Genomic DNA, 25,659 nt, shown 5'->3' on the forward strand with positions numbered 1-25,659 from the left:
GTAAGATTTCTTAAATGCTCCTATAAACGAGTTTTATGTCCTGTCCCCACACAACACTTTTTTGGTTAATGTATATCTATTTCCTGACAATATCCCAAATCTTCTTCCAGTTTTATACTTAAAATCCCCCCTAGATGCCAAAGTAACATACTGCCTCTCAGCTGTTCATCACCGTGTGGCACTAATATGGCTTACACCCACCTCCCCTAATCTTAAGAATGTCTCCTTTTCGTCATCTGTAGCGCCCATAACTAAATACAAATTTATTTCCCTTCTGGACTCCTACCGAACACTTTTTTTATATCTGTTAATTTTCGTCACCTGCTCTACTACACACACACACACACACACACAACTTTTCAGCTTTAGAACGATTGATCCCCTCCTCCAGCCAAGTCTCTGATGAATAATTGTATTGAACTATAGTGTTTGTGTAGCACATATAACCATTAATATGACATTTTAGCTCTTTCTCTGTCCTGGGGCAATTTATTTGCACATCTGGAAGTGGCATGAATAAGTTACTTTTTTATTGATTCATTCATTGAGGTTTGTAGACAGTTTTTTTCTGTTTAATTAGTATGCGATTTGTATAGCCTGCTTTGAAAGTAAACTGAGTCCGATCTTAGAAAGTCTTTACACAGGTGGGGCCCATCATTAAGGGTGGAGGGTCCACGCCCCCTCATTCCCTCACACCATTTTGGAAAGCATGAAGAGGATCAACTGGGCTGAGCAAAGGTCAGCCTGACAGACACTCTTCATGGTCTGGTCAGGCAGGTACTTTACATGTGCTAAATGTGGCACTCTCAGCCAAACTTTGCCAGGATGAAAAATTCATAGCTCAGAGTACGTGACCTCTTGAGCTCGGCAGAGTCCTTGACGTTCACCCCCTCATGACAAGGGGGTGCGTCACCATATGCTCAGACCTAGTTTTAAGCCCTAAAGTGAGTGGCAATTAGTGATGATTCGTCACAGAGTGGGGTGGGTTTAGCAACTCTGCCACAAGGTCTGCCAATTGGAGAACGAGGTCTTCCAGCAGTCCCTTCCTTCTCTGAAGCCTCTAGGAACCACTGAGGCTTCTGCTTTTCCCTGCCGCCATCTGATGTCACTGCCAAGGTAGGAACGTCCATACTGAATTTTGCATGTGTGTATGTACGAATGTATGTGTGCATGCGTGCTGTGAATGGGTGTGTGTGTGTGTGTGTGTGTGTGTGTGTGTGTGTGTGTGTGTGTGTGTATGTGTATGTGCCATTTACTGTGATACTGTGTGCAGGAGCTTGTAATGCTAGGCCTTACATATACTGTATACGGATGGCCATTTGTTGTCACTGTGTTGTTGTATGGAAGCCGCGGCACGGACGCGCGCAGCGGGCGCACCAAAGGCAAGCCTGTTTGCGCCCGTCAGCGCCCAGCGCCAGTCCCCCTGGCCCTCGCAGACAAACCTACTCCCCCCTCATCCTCCACTCACTCAACCCAGGCCCTCGCCCCATCTGCGCCCTTTCCAGCCCCACACACACTCATGGCCCCTTCACTTGCCACACCTGTCATTTTTCCTGCTCCTCCTCCCCCCTCACACCACACACCAACCATAGCGACCCCCCGACAACACACACAACACCCCCAACGCAACACACACCTTCTCTGCCCCCACCCCCGCCAGCCAGCCCTGCAGCACACCACCCCACAACCAGAGCACACCCCGCAACAACACCCTCATGCACCACACCAACGCCACCCACCACAACCACCTCAACTGCCTGCTCCTCAACACCCGCTCCCTTCACAAAAATGCTATAGAACTCTGGGACCTCATCACATCACACTCACCCGACATTGCCTTCCTCACAGAAACCTGGACCAACCCCTTCTCAGAACCAGACATAGCCATCGCCACCCCCAAGGGATACAAACTCCAACCCAAAGACCGCCTCAACAGGCCAGGGGGTGGCATCGCCATCCTACACAGGGATACCATAAAAGTCACCACCAGCTCCCAAGACACTATTGACAACACAGAACACATGCACTTCCTAATCCACATTAACAACAACTCCACCCTCAGAGGTACACAAATCTACAGACCACCGGGACCACGCCCGCCTTCTGCGACACCATCGCGGACAACATCAGCTCGCACGCCCTCACCTCCACAGACTACATCCTCCTCTGTGATTTCAACTTTCACTTGGAGAACCTACAAGACCTCAACTCTACATCCCTCATAGACAACCTCACCAACCTCGGACTCAAACAACTGGTCACCGCACCCACCCACTCAGCAGGACACACGCTCAACGCAATTTTCACCTCAAGCCAACACATAGCCTACACCCACACCACCGAACTCCTCAGGACTGACCACCACTGCGTCCACTTCTCCTTCGCCAAACCCCCCACACACCACCATCAACACACCACACCCTACCGCATGTGGGACAAGATCCCCACAGAACGCCTGAACTCCCAACTGGCTCACAAGCCCCCCCCCCCCACCAACAACCCCAACACAGGAGCCCACAACCTCTCAAAATGGATCCCCACCTGCGCAGACACACTGCCCCCCCCCCCCTCAGAAAACACATCGCCACCCGCAACATCAATAACGCCCCATGGTTCACCCCTGAACTCCAAGCGCAAATGCCGCCAAGCCAAGCAAAGAAAATATGGCGACAAGAACCCTCTACAACCAACTTCTCCACCCTCAAAGCCACCATTCGCACCCATCACCAACTCATAAGCACCGCCAAAAGAGACCACTACAAGACACGCCTTGACAACAACTCTCAAAACAGCAAAGAACTCTTCACCATCATTAATGAACTAGCCAAACCCAAAGCCAGCAACATAGACCCTTCACACACACAGCACCTATGTGACGCCCTCTCCAACCACTTCCACCACAAAATCCTGGACATCCACAACAGCTTCATACCACACACACCCACCACACACACCCCTCACTCACCCAACTCAACCCCCACTCATGATCCCCCCCACCACACTCACCACCTGGGCCCCCCCCCCCCACACAAGAAGAAACCGAAAAAACCATGAACTCCATCCGCTCTGGATCCCCCTCCGACCCCTGCCCACATCGCATCTACAACAAAGCCAGCCCAACCATCGCCCCCATACTCCGCAACATAATCAACTCCGCCACCTACCAAGACCCCTGGAAGCACGCTCTCCTAAAAAAAAACAAAGCCGACCCAGAGATCCTCTCCAACTTTTGCCCCTTCTCCCTCCTCTCCTTCCCCGCCAAGGTCGCTGAGAAACTAGTCAACACCTGCCTATCCCACTACCTCGAAGAAAACAACACTCTTGACCCCTCACAATCCGGGTTCCGCAAGAACCACATCACGGAAACCGCCCTCATCGCGTGCTCTGGCGACATTAGGACCAAAGTCGACAAAGGGGAGACCGTCGCACTCATCCTCCTAGACCTCTTCGCAGCCTTTGACACAGTCTGCCACCACACACTCCGCACATGCCTCCACAACATAGGAATTCGCCACAAAGCCTTAGACTGGCTCACCGCCTTCCTCACTGACCGGACCAAGAGAGTCTGCCTCCCACCTTTCCACTCCACCACCACCAATGTCATCTGCGGAGTCCCCCAAGGGTCCTCTCTCAGCCCCACACTCTTCAACATTTACATGATCCCCCTAGTCAACATCCTCCGATCACACGGAATCACTATCCTCTCCACGCAAATGACACCCAACTCTTCACATTCAAGATCCTCATCCACACACACAAATCCCTCCACAACACCGGCCCGACATACCTCAACGAAAGAGTGAACTTTCACACTCCCACCGCAAACTCCGATCAGCCAACCTCTCCCTAGCCACAGTCCCCCGCATCCAACGCACCACCACAGGAGGCAGGTCCTTCTCCAACCCCGCCCCCAAAACCTGGAACTCCCTCCCCACCAACCTCCGCAAAACCAAGAACCTCAAAACATGGTTGTTCGAACAGTGACCCTCCTGCCTCCACCCCCCCCCAGCCCCCCCCCCACCCATTCCCCCCCTACCCCAAGCGCCTTGAGACCCTCACGGGTAAGTAGCGCTCTGTATAAAAAAAAATGATTGGTTGTCTGGTAAAATGTTGTGTGTGGGTAAAAATGCTGTTGGTCTCCAATGAATCCGTTTATGAGCTATGAGAATTGTTTTCAGTGCATGTGGTAAACACTTTCTATTATATACTAATTGGGAATATGCATGGTATGTCTTGGTTTTAGATAATATGTGCTTGTGAAAAATAGCTATTTTCTAAACTAGAGCTGCTGCATAGGCATTAGCGATGTTCAGGTTGAGTAGGCAGTCTTGTAAGAGAGAAGTGGGGGTAGACATGGAAGACAAATATAATACAACATTGCAGTATTAGAACCACCGCTATCTAGTTAGATGAGTTATTTTAATCACTGTGAAGAGCATAATTGCTTAATGACATTGTGTTGTCAATTGACTACTCGTGGTGTTATAAAAGTGTTTTGCCTAGTAAGATCTTTGGATGCAAGGCAATTATTTGAGAGAAAAGCAAAAGGATGCGCATCACAAACCTTGTAGACACAGATACATAGATCAACAGTGATTATGTGGCTAGGCACAACACATTAATAAATATTGAATAAGTGAAGTTCCTAATACTGATTGCTCATCTTTTGCCTATACTGCATTTGAAGCAAGGATTCCATGATATGAGGGAACACTGCCAGGCATGGATGCCCAAGATCCCTTCCCTGTGGATGCGTAGCTGTCCTTCAGCTCTTTGTCTTATTTATCTCTGGTGTGGTATCAGTGACTATCTTTAAATGCTGATTTCTCTGTCAATACATAGTCTACTCAGGTTTTCATCTCCTGTCCTACCTTCATCCTCCACTGCAAGTCACATATCTCCAACAGGCTTACATCCATTCACCATATAGCTGTCCACTCACTCACTCACTCATCGTCTGCACATCAAGCTAGAATGACTCCTAAAACCATGCTTTCTGATGGATACTTCGAATCTCTGAGTCCTCACCTTGTGCATAGTCACTGGATCCAAAAACTTTAGAGAAGTTGCATTGTGTGCCAGTAGGAGGCGTTGTGTGACTCTGTGCTGACATAATTCAGCTATTGGAAGTGGCAAGCAGAGCTGCATATAAGTGCCACCCATGCTTGCCTATGTCAGTTCCTTTTTTCCCCTGCCTTCAGAGCTCTGTATTCTTCAAGACCCAATTTTGCAAGGGAAACTGTCACCGCCTAAGACAACAGGGTTCAAGCCTTGTAGGGACTGTCGCATATAGATGTTTGTGATGGACCCTCGCAAAGTGTTTCTTTGGTACCTGGTGTTTGAGAATAACACCAGGACCTGTAATGACTGCTCAGATGAACCTAAAGGCCAAATGGGACCACAAGGCCAAACTTTGTCACTAATCATAAGAAGACTCAGTGTTGCAACTTGTCAAATTCAAAAGCGAGGTCCCATTCCCTCAGCAGCTCATCTTTGCAGTCAGTCTTTCCGTAATCCAAAGAAAAAGCATAAGAATTCAGCGAACGGAGGTAGATACAGAGGGTGAACACAGGCACACAACTAAAAATACATTCAGTTGCAGCAATGAATTATTGTCCAGTCAAATACTAGCTTTTCTGAGAAAGTAAAATGAGGCATACAAAAACAATACACACAACTTTCTGGGGTCAGGCTTTAGTGGTCAATAAGCAATTCCCTGAGTGCCACTTCTCTCTCACTAACAATAGTGGTTATCCCCCGTACACTACAGGTGACATTTAGGTTAGGCCCTACTAGTAGTCCAAGTCTCAGGAGTCCCACTCAGACTCTTATGAAAGTCAAAAGTGTTCCACCAACTGAAGCTCTCTATGGAAGTTTCCCCAGGGTCCTACCTGCTCCTGAAGGGATTGTGCAACTGTAAATTCCAGGAGTGCATCAATTGCCTGTGGCACAGAGAGCTGCAGAAGCTTGCTTTTGTAACTAGCACCTGCGTCTCTGCTGGGGCAGCGGCTGGGAATCCAAGGCACTTCCTCTGGCAAGATGTTAAGTTCCTTCCCAAAAGAAGGGGGGCGGGGATTTGTCCAGTTATGCTACTTAGTCATGGTCTTGGTCCCACACAAATCACAAAGGCAGTCTCTCCTCTCAATGACACCTTGATCCAGGCCAATAGCCTTCTCCTTTCCGGTGGCCCCCTCTGCTGTATGCGGTCACTGACCTTACTCCATACCCACCTGATGGATGGATAGACACAGCAGTAACTTCCTCATCGTGGCAGCCCCATCAGGTGTAAGGGGTCGCTGATTTCAATCCGCACATGGGCTATAGCCCGATCAGTACAGTATCACGGTGGCCTCCTCTGGCATACAGGGTCGCTGACTTCGCTCTGCACACGGGCTATGGCCCTATTGCCACAGCAGTAATGCCAACCACTGCTAATTTCACAGCTGCCCCCTCTGGCATACAGAATTGACAACTTGAACCTGCACACAGGCGATGACCTGATTGGTGCAGCAGCCATCTCATCAGACCACGCTGCATGGCTCCACTCACCAGGATTCCCCACCTGCCCTCGCTCCGTCCAGCTCTCTCCTCTTCCTCACAGGGCACACTGGTCTTGGCAAGCAAAAAAGGCACTGGTGCTCCAGTGGCAGTTGGTCTTTGATCTTCCTGGGTGATGTCCCCCTCACCCAGCTAGGATACTGGCAGGTCTTACCCTTCAGACTGGAAACCAGCTGCTTGACGGTTGACAATGTTAGAGGCTCCGAGCTCCCGCTCTTATAGTCCATCTCCAGACTCCAAATGTGATTTAGGGTCTGAGTCTTTGAAGTTTGTGTTGGAGGTCTTATTCATACTCTGCTTTGCCCTTCCTCCAGGAAGCAGTATGTTACAGCAGGAGCAACTCTGACAGCTCCACGACACAGGCCATGGAAGAGACTAAAGGTTCACACATTGCCAGCCACTGTGATGTGTGCATCAAATATTTAACACAGGTCCCCAGCCCTACTCTTTAGGATTCTCTTATCGGCCCCATTTCCTGGAATGTGCCAGGGCCCTTTGCAGGGACCTCTACCTAAATCAAAGAGCATCTTTTGACGTGAACTGAAGAGCCTGGCTCTCCTTCCTCCAGTGTGTATCCCACCTAGCTCATAGGAGTGCAGCAATCCACAAATCTGTCAGGGTGTATTCTCTACCTCCTCATGCTCCTCCAGTCAGTCATGGGTCTCCCAAAATGGAGCTTAGAATCTTCATGTATTGTACCATTCAAAGGCAAACGTATACCAAGCACATGTATACAACAACATGCACTGCACAGTGCTATATATTAACTTGATGTAGGCAAAGGGTGAGTTAAGGCTGCCGCAGTGGAACTTACATGACTGAACCTGTAGGCCTCACTCCAGTGACACAGGTGAAAAGACCTGCTGACTTCTACTGATCACTACACAGTATGCTGCCACCACGGTGCCCGTGCTACTTAACCCCTAGCAAAGGCAGTAGGAGTTTACAACTAGGAGGGTAACGCTTTGGGCACCTATCCCATTCCAACAAAACTGTAACCTGTGAAATACACCTATGCCAATGGCGCTCATGCATGATCTGTGTTCGCCATGTAAAAAAAATCAGCATCACGGATCCAGACATCGTTGCAACTGGAGCAGTCTGGGCAGGGGTGCATATGATCACCATGCGAAGGGACTTATCCATCCCAACAAGCGCCCAAGAAGCAAGTGGTCTGGATACTTCTCCTTATTATTTCCTTTTGTCCCACATGATCCTGTGACTGAGGAAAGCGCCTCCCTCGCAGTTGGTATGCAAAGGGTGGCAAAAGTCTTACACCATCAACTCCCTGGTATGGAGGTGAAGCCTAATGATATGACTGAGGTACTTCAGCCTGGTCAGACACCTACAGGACCTATATTGCCATGTAAAGAGGCCCTCATGGATACCTTTTTGGGCACTTGGGCATGTTCGGGTCCTCCTGTTAATAGACAGGTCACTATTTGCTATCGTCCTGTATCATGCAATCCAGCTTTTCTTACCCAACATCTGACACCAAAGAGATTTGTGGTACAGGCATCCACCAGTAAGGTCAGTTCCAACGCCTCCCCTACCACCCCGCCTGATCATGAGTAAAAATGAATAGAGATGTTTGGCAACTTGATTTTTTTTCTCCAACAGCCTTCCTCTGAGGTAAGTGATCCATCTTTTTTCCTACTCCCATACCCTTTGAAACATAGTGACATGAATTTTATCTATTGGCCGTTGTGGACAATCTTTGGGTGTCACCCTCTCAAGCTATTCAGAATGGATGCAGTGACATCTATAATGTGTACTGTCTTGGACATGACCAACTGGTTAGGTCAAGCAATGGGTACCAGTGTGGACCTTCGGCACCACGCCTGAACGAGTTCTACAGACTTCTGCAGGGATGTCCAAGCATCCCTGATGAGCGGGTTGTTTGATGTCTCGCGCCTCTTTGGTAAAGCAGATTCGGCCCTGGAACTATTTAAGGAAAGCAGGTCAGCAGCACAATTCCACCAACAATTTAACCCTTTCCAATCTATGGTGTGAGTTTCCGGTTTTGCCAGCATCAATTTCAGCCCCTTCATGGTCAAGGCTGCTATTCTCAAAGACAACACCCCGGAGAGCAGGGACAACATGCATCGAAGGCTCTCACCACTCCTCCAGCAGCAGCTGAAAAAACACTTTAGTATGTCCTTGCTGGAGTAGAAACAAGAACTGATATTTACTCCAAGGGTACCAGGCCAAATTCAAGATGCTCACGCTAACCCAGGTCCTGTCTGCCCTAGACCTTGAAGGCAGGATGGCGGTGTTGAACCTGCAGGATGCTTATTTCCATATCCTTATCCTGCAGGCGCTACCTATGGTTCACAGTGCTCCCTTTTGGCCTCACCACTGCCTCTTGGGTGTTCATGAAAATGATGGTGGTGGTTGCAGCACGCTATCGTAGGCTTGGAGTACCATTTTTCCCATACCTCGATGACTTGGCTGCAGAAGGCAGGCTTGCCCCAGGCAGTTGTCAACCTCTTCCAGGTCATGGTGAACCACCTAGCATCAGTGGTGTTCACTATCAATGTGCCTAAGTCACACATGACTCCTTCACTGATGCTCCCGGTCATCTAAGCTACTCTGTTTTGGACCCTTCCCAACGCGCAGAGAGTTGAGAACATTCTAGCTACTATTCCAGGGTTTCAGTCTATATCCTGGATCTTAGTGGGGATGACTCTGAGGTTGCTGGGATTGTTGGCCTTCTGCTTCCTGTTGGTCAAACATACCTGGTGACACATGCAGGATCTGCAGTGGGACATCAAGTCCCATTGGGCACAGCACAAGTGGAATATGACAGATTGCAGATCTTTTGCAGTCTCCTCCAAAATTTTGATACAGAGTTGCTGCTGCACTGCGATTGGGTCAGTGGCAGATACTTCTCCATACCCCACCCAGATGTGACAGATGCTTCACTTCTGGGTTGGGCTGGTCATCTGGGAAAGGTGGAGATTGGATGCCTCTGGTATCCTGCAGAGACTTGTCTCTACATAGATTTGTTGGGGTCAAGGGCGATCTGCTTGGCGTTGAAGGCCTTGCCCATCATTAGAGGAACGTTGGTACCAGTGCTCATGGACAACTCCACTGCACTGAAACAAGCAGGATGGGGGTGGTGTTGTGGACCTTGGGCCGGGAAAATCTACACCTCTGGAAATGGTTGGACTGCCAAGGAAATTCTGTGGTGGTGAAGCACTTGGCGGGATCTTTCATTGCCAGGGTAAACAAGCTTAGCTCCAGATGCTTAGAGGGTCAAGAATCAAAGTTGCACCAATAGGTGGTGCAGGGTGTTTTTAAACAATTGAGAGAACCCTGGCTCGATATTTTCATCTCCGCTAAAAACTTGGAATGTCAGTGCTTTTGCGCATTGGAGTATCCAACGTCTCTCTCTCGCTCTCTGTGATGCTTTCAGCCTAGAATGGAGCTCTGGACTCCTGTATGTCTTTTAGCCATTGCCAGTCCTGCCCTAAGTTCTGAACAAGATCAGGAATGACCGGGCCCATGTCATCCTGGTGGCACAGGAGTTGGTCAGGACAATGTGGTACCCGGAACTCCTGGGCCTGTGTATATGTCCTCCGATCAAGTTGATAGCACAGGAGGATCTTCTGTCACAGAAACAGGGCAGTTTACAGCACCCAGGCAGGCACTGCCTACATTTCCATGCTTAGAGATTGAGGGGTGGTACTTAACCTCCTTTGACTATCCTCCTGATGTCACCTTGGCAGTGAGGTATCCCTCCACGAAATTGGTGTATGCCAGTCTCACACACTGACCCACTGCATGCCAAGCTGTCTAAAGTTTTGTTGTTTGTTTTGTCCTTGGCCTAGCACGTGATGAGAGTTTGTTTGAAACATGTATTTTCCTTCAAAATCTTCTGTGATAAACTTAGTTCACTTTTTCATGTGCACCCCTTTCGAGCCATTGCACGGTTGTCCACTGAAACGTTTGACTTTGAAGAACTTTTTCTCATTGCTATCACATTTAAGGCATGAGAGTTAGCTGCAAACTCCTTCTGTGAAGCCACCTTATAAAATATTCTTCCCACATAAGTTGACGTTGAGAACCAAGCTCCCTTTCTGCTGAAAGATGTCACTTCGTTTCATGTGGGTAGGCTGCTACTCTTCCAGCATTCTTTGCTACATCACATCATTCTAAAGGGGAAGAACATTAGGTGGACAGGCAGCTCTTTATAAGGTTCTCTAGAGCGAAGAAGGGCAAGTCAGTGCAAAAACACACCATTTCCTGCTGGAATGTTCTCTGCATCAAGATCTGTTAAAAACTTGCAAAAAACACCCCAGAGGGCTTATTGGCTCATTCTACCTGAGCTAAGGCTGCTACTACTGTTCCAGTAATGCAGAGTATTCTGGTGACTATGTGGCCATCGGTAGATACAGCCATGAAAAGGCGGCAGAAAGCTGAGTTGTAATCAGCCAGGCGGTGCTGAGTACAACTCAGACCACTGTCAGCCCATCGGGAACCATGTTCCTGGCAGGGACAGCGGTACCCTGCTGGTCCCACCATCAGGGCTGTAATGTGGTGGTCGGACCGCACAATCATAAGGAGACCCTAAGTTACTTACCTTTGGTAATGACCTTTCTAGTAAATGAGCTATCTGATGGCAGATTTCTCACTGGCTCACCTGTCTCTGTATTCCCTGAACTTGACTTTTTCCATCTAAAAATGGCCCAATTTAAAAATCTGCACACTGGTCATGCCAATCTGTTGATAGAATATGCATCTGAGGGCTTGGATAGCTTAAGAAAGTGACTGATTTTGTCAGACATTGGTAGTGCTTTTATGCGGCCTCGCTTGTCACTTACAGCGCAAAACAATGTTGGTGGGGAGCCACATGACACCACCAATGGAGGTGCAGGAGTACTGCTGTAAAGTTTCCAGATCTGTCACCTGGGGCAATATTCACAATGTGATGAATCTGCAGTTAGATAGAGTATCCACCGGAAAGATTGTTACCAAAGATAATAAAATTGTTCTTCTGACACAACCATATCAACTTGATTATAATTCCAATACCTTCACTCCCTCACCACAGACTCTTATAGTTCAGTCAGTTGCTGTGCCTCAGAAAACAAGCGCTACCATCATCCACCTCCAAAAAAAGGGTTTATCCACATTCACTGCAAGATATTCCACCTAGATAAACCAGTTTCCATGGGCAAAATGGTCAGAGGAAAACTTGCCAGCAGAAAGGGAGGCAGGAATGCATTCAACCTGTAGTGAAGGGGAAAGAAGCATAACTTGGCACAACCCAAGTCTTCCAGTAAACCGCCACCATAGATCATGTGTCTTACCCAGCATTCATATTTTGTACAGCGCCAGAGTTCTAACCAACAGAGTTAACATAGACAGTAGTCCAAGAACCATCATCATTCTGGGATTGCTTCCACACCCATAGCATATCTGTCCCAGTATGTCATGTTATCTGGTTCCATTTCAACCACACTACCAAGCCATAACCTAGTCATCCAGGATAGGGCAGCGTAGCTATACAAGCATTTACATTTGTCAAGCTTACACCCACCTCAAGTTGTCCCACAATACTGCTGTCTCCATGTCTTGCCTAAAAGTCCTAAGTTTGTCCATGCCTCCCTCTCCCCCCAACCAGTTTTACCTCCACATTGCAGAGGCAAAAGCAGCCTGCATCATGTTGCATATCTGATTAGAGTTCCTTGAGACCACCTTGCAGTCGCCATCATCTTCTCATTACTCATCTTTATCCCAGGCGTGTATGAAGACCTAACCACTTCTCTACCTGTGCCAACAATTTAATGCCTGAGACTCACCTGCAATGATCTAGGCAGAGCGTTAAGTTTCAGAGAGGGGCAATGAGACTTCAAAATCCTGTGTGCCACCCAGTGAGCTGCCAGGCCAAATAGCGACTGGGAACAAGAATTAAAGCACTTTTCACAAGTCTTGTTTGGCCTGGGAAAGCAGAAGAAAACTTCAAGGCAAATCATGAGGACATGGAGTGATTTCCTTTCTGGTGAGTCATTTCCAAATAAGACTGCTTATTCCAGACCATTGCCTCCATGCGGAACATCCCCCAAATTTCACTTGTTACTCTCTACATGAAAAGAACAACAATCCTGAAACGTGTCTAGAGATAAACAGCACTGGCTCCCTGGATGAAACACGTGTTGACGAAGAGGCTGGACTGAATTGGTAACTTTGGGATCAATCACATAGGATATGCATATTGGATTTGTGGATATTACTTTCGGACTGTGGAGGAGAATATAGAATGAACATTGAATTTGCTGAACAATTGGACTGAATCTTTTGGAACCTATATTTCAGGAGGAATTTGATTTAAGAGTGAACCACATGATTTCAATCTATGTTTGTTAATACTCTGGATAAAGAGGAATTTGATTTAAGAGTGAACCACACTATTTTAATGTATTTTTGCTAATACTCTGTATAAATATAATATATTTCGAATACTCTAAGAAATTAGATTTGTTTTGTTACTATTCACGTGTGCAATTGTGTAAATTCGTAATTTAGATAACGTTATGTTGTCGTTTTGGGGGATATAGAGTGTGTGACCCCAGTCTTTTGCACCGTGCATTATATTGAGGTTTAACTGTACAGATTTAGAGTGGGAGCGCCTATTACTCAGTAATCACCCCCCTAATTGATGTTTATCACTGGCTGCACCAACAATGGTGAATATTACTCCCAACTAAAGTCAGTGTTATCATGCACTGCATTTACCACAATGCATCTGGGCTAATTGTGTGCGGATATGCCAGGCGGTGTGCACCCTCCTCCTTTTCTGATGTTTTGTGTAGCCCTTCTTCTGATTCCATGAAGAAATATAACATTTGGAGATACCATACAGCAGTCTCATGGATAAGGAAGCTATGACCAATGTGCCTTAGTGTTAAGCAGGGGAAGAAGAGTGAGTGCTTTTAGGGTCTGTAGGAGGCTGGCCTGTAGTGGGTACCAAGGGGTACTTACACTCTGCACCAGGTCCAGTTATCCCTTATTAGTGTAGAAGAGGTGTTTCTAGCAGCTTAGGCTGATAGAAGGTAGCTATAGCTTAGCAGCTTAGGCTGAACTAGGAGACATGCAAAGCTCCTACTATACCACTGGTGTCATATGCACAATATCATAAGAAAACACAATACACAGATATACTAAAAATAAAGGTACTTTATTTTTATGACAATATTCCAAAAGTAACTCAGTGAGTACCCTCAGTATGAGGATAGCAAATATACACAAGATATATGTACACAATACCAAAAATATGCAGTAATAGCAAAAGGAAGTAATGCAAGCAATGTATAGTCACAGTAGATTGCAATGAGAGCACATAGGTATAGGGGCAACACAAACCATATACTCCAAAAGTTGAATGCAAACCAAGAATGGACCCCAAACCTATGTGAGCTTGTAGAGGGTCGCTGGGACTGTAAGAAAGCAGTGAGGGTTAGAAAAATAGCCCACCCCAAGACCCTGAAAAGTAGGTGTAAAGTGCACCTGTGTTCCCCAGAGAGCACAGAAGTCGTGATAGGGGAATTCTGTAAGGAAGACCAACACCAGCAATGCAACAAAGGTGGATTTCCGGACTAGAGTACCTGTGGAACAAGGGGACCAAGTCCAAGAGTCGCAACAAAGTCGAGATTGGGCAGATGCCCAGGAAATGCCAGCTGAGGATGCAAAGAAGCTGCCACTGGATGGTAGAAGCTGTGAATTCTGCAAGAACGAAGAGGGCTAGAAACTTCCCCTTTGGAGGATGGATGTCCCACGTCGTGAAGAAGCTTGCAGAGGTGTTCCCACGCAGAAAGACCGCAAACAAGCCTTGCTAGCTGCAAGGGTCGCGGTTAGGGGTTTTGGATGGTGCTGTGGCCCAAGAGGGACCAGGATGTTGCCAATTGCGTGAGGAGACAGAGGGGGCGCCCAGCAAGATAGGGAGCCCTCACAGAAGCAGGCAGCACCCGCAGAAGTTCCGGAACAATCACTACGAAGAAGAGTGAACCGGAGCTCACCCGAAGTCACAAAAGGAGATCCCACGATGCCGGAGGACAACTCAGGAGGTTGTGCACTGCAGGTTAGAGTGTCGGGGACCCAGGCTTGGCTGTGCACAAAGGAAATCCTGGAAGAGTGCACAGGAGCCGGAGCAGCTGCAAATCACGCGGTACCCAGCAATGCAGTCTAGCGTGGGAAGGCAAGGACTTACCTCCACCAAACTTGGACTGAAGAGTCACTGGACTGTGGGAGTCACTTGGCAGAGTTGCTGAGTTCCAGGGACCACGCTCGTCGTGCTGAGAGGGGACCCAGAGGTGCCTGCGGTTGCAGGGGGAGGATTCCGTCGTCCCACAGGAGATTTCTTCAGAGCTTCTAGTGCAGAGAGGAGGCAGACTACCCCCACAGCATGCACCACCAGGAAAACAGTCGAGAAGGTGGCAGGATCAGCGATACAAGGTTGCAGTAGTCGTCTTTGCTACTTTGTTGCGGTTTTGCAGGCATCCTGAGCAGTCAGCGGTCGATTCCTTGGCAGAAGGTGAAGAGAGAGATGCAGAGGAACTCTGATGAGCTCTTGCATTCGTTATCTAAAGAATTCCCCAAAGCAGAGACCCTAAATACCCAGGAAAGGAGGTTTGGCTTCCTAGGAAGGAGGATAGGCTAGCAACACAGGTAAGAGCCTATCAGAAGTGGTCTCTGACGTCACCTGCTGGCACTGACCACTCAGAGCAGTTCAGTGTGCCAGCAGCACCTCTGTTTCCAAGATGGCAGAGGTCTGGAGCACACTGGAGGAGCTCTGGGCACCTCCCCTGGGAGGTGCAGGTCAGGGGAGTGGTCACTCCTCTTTCCTTTGTCCAGTTTTGCGCCAGAGCAGGGCTGGGGGATCCCTGAACCGGTGTAGACTGGCTTATGCAGAGATGGGCACCATCTGTGCCCATCAAAACATTTCCAGAAGCTGGGGGAGGCTACTCCTCCCCAGCCCTGATACCTTTTATCAAAGGGAGAGGGTGTAACACCCTCTCTCTGAGGAAGTCCTTTGTTCTGCCTTCCTGGGCCAAGCCTGGCTGGACCCCAGGAGGGCAGAAACCTGTCTGAGGGGTTGGCAGCAGCTGCAGTGAAACCCCAGGAAAGGCAGTTTGGCAGTACCCGGGTCTGTGCTAGAGACTCTGGGGATCATGGAATTGTCACCCCAATGCCATATTCCAAGCCATGATCTTAGACATGTTACATGGCCATGTTCGGAGTTACCATTGTGACGCTGTACATAGCTAGTGACCTATGTACAGTGCACGCGTGTAATGGTGTCCCCGCACTCACAAAGTCCGGGGAATTTGCCCTGAACGATGTGGGGGCACCTTGGCTAGTGCCAGGGTGCCCACACACTAAGTAACTTAGTACCCAACCTTTACCAGGCAAAGGTTAGACATATAGGTGACTTATAAGTTACTTAATTGCAGTGGTAAATGACTGTGAAATAACGTGGACGTTGTTTCACTCAGGCTGCAGTGGCAGGCCTGTGTAAGAATTGTCAGAGCTCCCTATGGGTGGCAAAAGAAATGCTGCAGCCCATAGTGATCTCCTGGAACCCCAATACCCTGGGTACCTCAGTACCATATACTAGGGAATTATAAGGGTGTTCCAGTATGCCAATGTGAATTGGTGAAATTGGTCACTTGCCTGTTAGTGACAATTTGGAAAGCAAAGAGAGAGCATAACCACTGAGGTTCTGATTAGCAGAGCCTCAGTGAGACAGTTAGTCATCACACAGGGAACACATACAGGGCACACTTATGAGCACTGGGGCCCTGGCTGGCAGGGTCCCAGTGACACATACCCCCATATTTCACTGTATATATGTTGTTTTGGTTGTAACATGCCAGGCAAGATGGTACTTTCCAACAGGGTCCACCAGTTTGATCGGAGCACAGGTGTCTGTGATGGAACTGGGTATACAACCTGCAGGCCCCAAGATCTCATGTTCCCAGCATATGTGTTCCATGTTGACATTAAGATCTGTCTCAACATAGAGAGCCTCAGCTTCCTGCTGCGGTTTGCCCTTGAGACATTTGGCTTTATAGGATCATGTGTAATGTCCATTCCAGAAAAAGGATGAAAGGCATAGCTTTCTGTCAGGAGTGTGTGGAACCCTCTGTCTTCAAAGCACCTACTCATTCAAGCTGCATTAGCCAACCCACATTTGCAGCAACCTAACCAGCTTCTGCTACGTGTGTTTGCTTCATTTTCATCTGAAAGAGACAAAAGATTGTTGAGTAGGTGTGACATGCATGGATGTATTATTCAAGAATGAAACAAAGGAAAGAGGACCAAACACTACAGGGCAGGGGTCGTCAAACTGGGGGGCAGGCTCCCCTAGGGGGGGCTCTGGCCAAAAGAAGAATTATGTTGAAAACAGGGCTTTATTTTAAGCTGAAAAAACACAAGCAGCAGTAAACCACTTTGTAATGGGCCATCACTAACATGTTTTGTCATTTGCATCCAAGCTGGAAGTATGTGTCAAAGGGAAGGGACTCCAAATACCCTTCCAAACCCCCGGGCCCACTTCCAATAATCACGCTGTGGATACTTTTACATGTTAGTAAGGCCTGCCTGACATAGTATGTTTGGCATCATGTATTTGATTTGTTTTTTAAACAGCTTCAGAAGTTAACTGCAATTTTTAAATAAGACTAGGCATATTTAAACATTGCCAATTTAGTAGAATAATTGTGAAATATTCATAACGGTGGGAGGCAGATGTTTTCTTTCACTAAAGAGTGCTCGGCATTAAAAAGTTTGAAGACCACTGCTCCAGGGTGTGAGAGTCCCATGCATGACATAAGGACTCTAGCTTCAGAATACCAGGAGAACACTGCCCTGCAGAAAGACTGAGAGAGAGGTTTGAGCAGCCGCCCTTCCTCCTTCTCTGCCTTCTATAGTGGTTTGCCTCCAGCTACTGATGACTCAGTCCGTCATGACACTAATGATATCACCACAGCATCTTTCCTTTACAATGTTGATGATGTAGTCACATGAGGTGACATCTCAAGCAGCGAATAATCTAAAGATTAATGCTATTTCTCATGTACCTTTGGTCTTAGGTGAGGCATTTCTTGCAAGGTCTCACACTAGACCAATGGGGACAGTCCAAAGTTGCTGTAGCTTTATCATTATTTATTTAAAAATATGTAGGTGTTCAACATTTGATCTGTCATTACAACAAGTTTAATTCGATTCAAAGGACAGTTAATTGGTTGGGTGATAATGCACTGTTGGAGGCTAGTTATTACTAGATGTAAGTACACACCTACCACTTTCAACAGTGCCCCCAAGACGAGGTTAGTTGCAGTCAAGATCTCAAAACATTAGTCCCCTGACTTAACCTCTGGTAGCTTAGCAATGAGCAGGCAGACTTAACTCAGGAGACAAGTATGTAGAGCATTTACATATAACAATACAGTAAATAAGTAAGACATAACACCCAATAAAAATCCCACACCGATTTATTTTAAAAAAAGTAAATATTTGTGTCTTTAAGATTACAGCAAAACGACAAAAATACAATATAAGGAACTAGAGTTATGATTTTTTAAAGATTAAGTATTAAAAAAAAGTGCTTTTTCCGGTGTTTAGAAATCAATAGGGCCTACCGGGGACACCTGGTCGCGCTTGACCGGGACAAAGTCGAAGTTTGAGGCTGACCGCAATGGAGCCCTGCTCGGATACACTGAGCGGGAGGCCTCCGTCAAAAGTTTACCTTTGCACTTAGAAACATTTCTGAAGCTTTTCTCTATTGATGTCTTGAGGTCCTCCTCGGCAAGCAGTTGTCAGCCTGCTTTTCGTTCCCAATCAAATCCTGGAACTCTAGCGCTCCGGACCTTTCAGCAAGATGAATCTGATATCCTGGTCGGGTCGCGGTTGAAGGTTGTCAGCTTGACTCACGACGGCGTGTTGGTCCACTTATGGAGCTTTTTCCAAAAGTTGTTCCAAATTTCTCTAAACTGCTGGAACATCTTCCTGCAGTTCCTCTTGGTGGTTCAAAGTGTCCAGAATACAAATCCAAAGGTCTAGAAGTTCTGAGAAGCTTTGTGATATGTTCCAGTGTGCAAAAGGAGCCGTTCCTCAGAGTGCAGTCTTAGGAGTTGCAAACCTGGGCAGTCCTTTTTCTCTTGGTGGTCTCTGACAGATCTGAGTTGCAGTGCAGCTCAGCCATATTTATTCAGTCATCTTGGGGGACAAGCAGGGGCCACCCCTGTCCATTGAGCTGCAGGGTGCTACCCAAAAGCATGACAGCTTCCGCCAATGTTTGTCATTTTCTGGTTCCGTAAAGCACTGCACTTTAAAATTCCAAGATGGATGATTTTCCTCCAAGGGAGCAATACCTGGTTAAACCAATCTACTGGTGATGCTCATTTCGATTAACACTTCCCCTCTGCACATCTGCAAATTCCTTTCCAGGGTACTGGGTGAGAGGGCAGGCCTGGCTGGCATTCATTTCTGCTCTGCTTCCTTTGAAGCCCAGTTTGATTTACCCAGCCCCCTTCCTGGCCTCCACAGCTGCAGACCACCCCCATCAGATAACCTCTGCTCAGTCTAGGCCACTTAACACCTCATCAGAGCTTGTGCTTTTAGCCCCCTTCCAGTTAGTGACAGAAATGGAAGTGAAACCAATGCTGAATACCGGAAAACTAAACATTTCTGAAAAGTAGACAACATTCTGAATTCGGTAAGGGGTCATTTGTGTAGATCATACAAGATTTTCCTACAGAAAATATAAGGAAACCTTTGTATTTCCAAAATGGGCACAAGATAAGGTGTTGAGAAGCAGTGGTTATTTGCACATCTCTGAATTCCGTGGTCCCCATACTAGCAAGTGAATTACAGTGCATTTCTCGAATAGATGTCTTTTTTACACTCTTACATTTGGAAGGCAAAAATGTAGAGAAAGAAAAGGAGCAATAACACTTGTTCTTCTATTCTGTGTTTCCCCAAGTCTCCCGATAAAAATGGTACCTCAGGAAACGCAACATGGACACATCACATTTTTACATTGAAATCTGACGTGTTTTTTGCTAAGTCCCTAGCTGTGGATTTTGGCCTATAGCTCAGCCAGCGCCTAGGGAAACCTGTGCATTTTTTAAAAACTAGACACATAGGGCAATCCAAGATGGGGTGACTTGTGGGGCTCTGACTAGGTTCTGCTACCCAGAATCCTTTGCAAACCTCAAAATTTGGCCAAAAAAACACTTTTTCCTCACATTATGGTGACAGAAAGTTCTGGAATCTGAGAGGAGCCACAAATTTCCTTACACCCAGCGTTCCCCCAAGTCTCCCGAATAAAAATGGTACCCCACTTGTGTGGGTGGCCCTACTGCCCGCGACAGGAAATGCCCCAAAACACAATGTGGACACATCAAAATTATCAAATACAAAGCTACCTGTTTTTGTGGGAGGGCAACCTGGGATCAGCAGCCGTATAGGGAAACCTACCAAACCCAAACATTTCTGAAAACTAGACACCTGAGGGAGTCCAGAGAGGTGTGACTTGCATGGACCCCCCCAGTGTTTTCTTAACCAGAATCCTCAGCAAACCTCAAATTTAGCTAAAAAAAACAAAACACATTTTTCCCACATATCTGTGTGGGATCCCCACACCAGGACAAATTTCCTACCACCCAACGTTCCCCCTCAGTCTCCCGGTAAAAATTATATCTCACTTGTGTAGGTGGGCCAAGTGCCTGTGACAGGGAAGAGCCAAAAACATGTCAAAATTGAAGGGGAACCAAAGCGGGTCCAGAAGGGCCGTTTAAAAAAAAAAAAAAAAAAACATTTTTAGGCTGACAAGCGGGGCAGGATTTTTATTGGTATAGATGAGACAATGCTGTGTGGTAGGAATTTTGTGGATTCCTGCAGATGCTGGAATGTTCCATCACAAACATGTGGGAAAATGTGTGATTTCCAGCAAAATCGGAGGTTTGCAGGGCATTGTGGTTAAGAAAATGGTGTGGGTGCATGGAAAGCACACCACTCTGGACTCACCCAGATGTTTAGTTTTCACATGTGTCTAGGTTTTGTGGACTTTTCTATATGGCAGTGTCCCAAAGTCCCAAAAGTGCAGCCCTCACCATCCAAGTGTGCCGATTTTGAGAGTTAGACAAACTCTCATGGCCCAAATGTAAAACCAAATCACAAATGTCCTCTTGCTTGCCGTGGGATAAGATGTTTTAGTGTGCGGGGGAGAGCTGAAAGACTGTTACCCCCTTCAGTTGGGGTGGGGGCATAACCATGCCCATACTGGTTGGTAGCCACCACCCTACTATTTTTTTTTTTAATTCCCTGGCATCTAGTAGGTTTTCTGCCCAAGTAACACCCCCTCACCCCCCAAACCCGGTGGTGAATCAAGGGTAATTGCCCCATCTGCCCATCAGTGGGCAGAACAACTTTAGCCCAGTTTATTTGGGGTGGGGGTATGGCCATACCCCTACCCTCTTTTTTAAAATAAAAAATAAAAAAATTGTCTCTGGTGGGCTTTCTGCCCCCCCTTGGGAACAGGTGGACCTTCCAAAGATGGGCCGTTCTGCCCCCAAGGGAGTCAGAAATGGCCAACAGTAATGTGCCCCCATGGGGAGTGACCCTTGCCCAAGGGGCTGCACCCCCAAACAAAACACACACACCAATCCCTGGTGCCTAAGTGGTTTCAGCCTAAAGAATTAGGCTGATCTGCCCCCAGTGGGGCAGAAATGGCCTAAAATAAATTTGCCCCACCCCCCAGGGGAACGACCCTTGCCTAAGGGGTCGCTCCCCTTGTGTGAAATTGTTGCAAAAAAACAAAATCCCTGGTGTCTAGTGGTTTCTGCCACCCTTGGAGGCAGATTAGCCTAAGAAAATAGGCCAATCTGCCTCCAAGAGGGGCAGAAATTATCTAAAATAAATTTGCCCCCCAGGGGAGAGACCCTTGCCTAAGGGGGTCACTCCCCTTGCATGAAATAATCGCAAAAAATAATAATTCCTTGTGCCTTGAAATTAATTGCTCCCCTGGGGAGCTCCCCTTATGCAGTTTCCCTTTCATAGTCACGGTCAGTTACCACTAGTATTAGTGAGAAAACCTGGAGGTGAACTTGCTCCAAGAATGACCGTCTCAGATTCACACACCATCATGGCTATAAATACTGTATTACAGAAGTTAGGTAGATCGTAGGGGTAGGTAAAGCTCCACTTAAGGTGTATTTACTAAATTAACATATTTGGACTTGTAAGTCACTATGTGAGATAGTTAATCTCTGTTACCCTTCAAGTTTCTCAATGTGAGTTTTTTGTGTTTCCTGTAGTATTGAGCTGGTCCTAATGGCCATTGAAAGGGTGTTCAAATGGATGTGTCCAAGAAGATAGAAGGACCAGAATCTGTCTAGCGGACACAGGGTGGCTCAGTTAAAATTAGACTTTGCTGATCTTAAATTGCAGGACAGTATGTATCTGAAAGTGTTTGTAGAACCATTATTCATCCTTAAACCCTCATGGCTGATTTCTGATGAACCTGCAATACTGTTTTCTAGATTATTTAAACCAGTGTGTTCGCTTGTATTTTTAGATCTATGAGGTTGTTCGACCTCTAGTCAGCCTTCTACACCTTGATCGGACCGGACTGCAAAACTTTGAGGGACTGATGGCTTTAACAAACCTGGCAGGAATAAGTGAAAGACTACGGTATGACTCTTGTTATTTACTCTGGAGTGAAAATATAAATATGGTCTTTCCATCTGCAATGAACAATGCTGATGTGATTTTAATATGTGCAGTAAAGTTAGATAATCAGTCTGCCTGAGTGAATCTTTTCTGAATCGTTATTTTACTTGAAATGAAAGTGTATAGACAATTGTCTAACCTCTGTTCTGCTGAATAGGATACTTTCATAAGGGGAGATAAGGTTCCCTGGTCATTTGCAGTTACCAGTTGGGCAAGTTGGCTTCTACATGATGATACATGTATTTGTTTTAATCACAGTTTACAAGCAGAGATGTTTGAGACATTGGCTTCCATTAATCTTGGAACATGACACTGTTCTAATATATAGATCTATTTTAATGACACTCTGTGACAAGTGTTAAAGGTGCCTTTGCTATATGTAGTTGGGGCTGTGCAGAATCTCCCCCATATAGGGTTACTTCAGTTGGTCTCTGTTCAGCACCAAGAGTATTTTCCATGAGGGTGTTGTAAGACATCCAAGACTTAGTGGAGTCCATTATTTACCATACTTGCCTTGTGGTTATATACAAACCAGGAAACCTTGGCTGTTTGGAAAACTGTTTTCATGTTTCCTCTACAAGTTAATTGTGAAGGACAACTAAGCATAATCCTCCTTTGTTTTCCCAGAAAATACAATTCAACATGCCTGAATACAGACCTCATTCAATGCACCTTTCCATCTTTTTTTTAATGGGCGTTACCCCCTTACAGTATTTGCTTTCTGTGGAGTCCCCCTCGTTGTTTGAACACTCTCTCTTCATTTCTGGTTCTTCAGAGCGTTACATCCGCAGCCACCAGTGTTTGTGTGCTCATGCAGAAGACTGCCTTTTCATACAATCAAGATATTTTATTCCCAACTCCAGGATTGAAGCTTCTATTGGCTCTATTGTTCTTTATATAGTGTTTTGCAGTAGCATATTTTGACCAGGTGGTTCATCCCGCTAAGGACATTTATGTCCAAGCAGGTTGAGCCCAAGCAACATCAGTAGCTTCTAAAGGCACATTCCTATACAAGAGATTGGGAAGGTAATCTATTAGGGTTTGCAGCCTGTTTTGATGCAAGCTGCAGACCAATATTGAGCGCACCACATTAACAATTATTGCTTGCAAACCAATTGAGATTTTGATGGCTTTGATAAACTCAGTACATGCAAATGCTTGGTATACTTCCCACGTGTAAAAGAAATGGACTGAAGACTTGTGAGTAAGTAGATGTAGTACACAGTAGTGCACACTTAGTTCGTCCTCTGTCTCCTTTCCTTTAAGCAGACTGTTTACAGTTCCCTCTCATTGTCTACTTGTGCTCGCTAAGAGAATGGCTAGAGAGAAAAGAAACTAAAGGGTAAAAGCCAATCTGGTGTAAGTTGGCGGCATAGGGTTATCGTAGAGCAGTGTATGTTCCCAAGTTTCCCAAATGCACCAGTAAATACTTCTGGTCTCCTATTCTGGAAGCACAGGGAAAAAAGGTGTGAGAAAGTCTGATGGACTTATGGTACTTGAAAAGCTGTGGTGATTAACTTGTTTGCTCATAGCATATGTGGCTGTAGATGCACATGCTCTGCATACTCCTGCCATTTAGTATTGTGCTTGGACTGTTGCAACTTGTTTTTCTTTGAAGAAGTCTTTCTAGTCAAGATGTATTGATGACTGCTCTAGTTGTCAGTGCGCTTGGGCACCATCTCCATTGTTAGGCTGTTTTTCTCTATCATCCAATACAAATGAGTATCAGCATTGCTCCTGGTCTCAATGCATTCTATCCTGAATGTTTGTGGTCTCAGGACCCATTGCTTCCATTCCTGTTGCAACACAATTTTCAGCTGTCGTCCCATTTCCTCTTTTCCCTCAACCTGCTCTGGACTCCATTGCCGAAGACGAGGCCTCCCAGCTCTCAATCTGCTTCACCCTTCAGGGCTTTGCACCTTCTTTACCAACTCGGGAGAATGAATAGGAATAGAGGGAGATGGAATGGACGCCCTTCAAGAGATGGCCCATGTGCCACTTGGGTATCCCTCGGCTGTCCTCCCCAGCATCTCTAAACTATGCCTCTCACTAGAGGACAACGATATCCGCTGAAACTCATGATCAGCTTCCAGGAGCATGAAGACCCTTTGGCAGCAGTGAGATGGGCACTGGGCCAACAACAAAATGTATTGTTCCTTATTTGAGAGGGTAGGACATCTTCGCTGCCGAAGAGAAGAAATACAACAAGCCATTAACTCTATTTGTTTGAAGCTGAAATAGGAGGAACTCAAAGAGGAAGAAGAGACAGCAAAAATTGCTCTGTCTACCTCAGTTGCCACCAGGCCTTGTACAAAGACCGCGCTGAGAAGCATGAGTATGGTCAGCACCCAGACCACCAAAACACACAAATGACTGCACGTTGAGGCCAAGCACTGCCCCCATAGGGGTTGGACATCAAGCCCATGAGGAAACATCACAGCCTCTATTTCAGCCACAACCTTGTGGCTTCAGTCGGCACTGAGGCAAGGCATTTGAGCCGAGATAGGATCCAACCAGGAGCCTACCTTGATGTCATTATCTATCCACACACAGGCAAGATCTCTACCACTTCTGGAAAGACCTTGCCTAAAAAGCAGAGGCTCGCTGTTCAGGACACTCTGCGGTTGGACACTGCCCTAAGGTGGGGACTTGCGAAAAGGACAAGGCTGTCAGTCATTTCCTCTGCCTCCACCACCTCCACCCCTTCTTATCTCACCTCCTACAACTTCCCCACAGGGGTACCCAAAATCATACACTGATTCTGGTTGCCATAGTCCTACCACCCAGCAGAACATTGGGGGTACCTGTCTACCCTTATCCCACAGACTATCCTTGGGAGGACTATGATGTGGCCCACGGTACCCAGACCTTGAGCATGATCCTGTTAGGACTTTATCACCAGACGATGATACTGCATACCACATTGTCATCCAGCATGCAGCTGTCACAAGGTAGACATGCACATTAAACCAAAGAATGACAATTTCCTGATGGAGACACTGTCAAGAACAGAACGCTTCCCCAAGTGTCTCCCTATGCTAAAGGATATGGTCAGATCTGCACCAGAGATTTTCAGGTAGCTTGTGAAATCCTAGGTGGTAACACCCAGTATAAAGAAAACGTTTTTCAGCACCATCTGATCCCTTATACATCTCAGGTCATGTCCCCCAGGACTTCCTGGTAGGTTCCACTGCCTGTAAGATAGCGGCAGCCAAAGGTACCGATGACGTTCCCACGCCTGACCAGGAGATTAAATTAATTGATGCAGCTGGCAAAAAAGTGGGAGTTGGCACCGCCAAACACTGGTGCATCACCAATTCCGTGGATGTCCTGTTCCGACACAACAGTGCTTACTGGAGAAAA

General features: G+C 46.8%; 1 protein-coding gene across 1 annotated transcript in view; it reads left to right on the forward strand.

Annotated features, from left to right (window-relative positions):
* The window catches only part of UNC45A (unc-45 myosin chaperone A), a 253,863-nt gene that overhangs the window by 157,357 nt on the left and 70,847 nt on the right, over window positions 1–25,659 (forward strand). The window contains exon 17 of the mRNA XM_069222647.1: window positions 22,142–22,257. Within this exon, the coding sequence (XP_069078748.1) occupies window positions 22,142–22,257 (116 nt within the window). The remainder of the gene's footprint in view (window positions 1–22,141; window positions 22,258–25,659) is intronic.

This window comes from Pleurodeles waltl, chromosome 3_1, assembly GCF_031143425.1.
Source record: "Pleurodeles waltl isolate 20211129_DDA chromosome 3_1, aPleWal1.hap1.20221129, whole genome shotgun sequence".
Taxonomy (NCBI): domain Eukaryota; kingdom Metazoa; phylum Chordata; class Amphibia; order Caudata; family Salamandridae; genus Pleurodeles; species Pleurodeles waltl.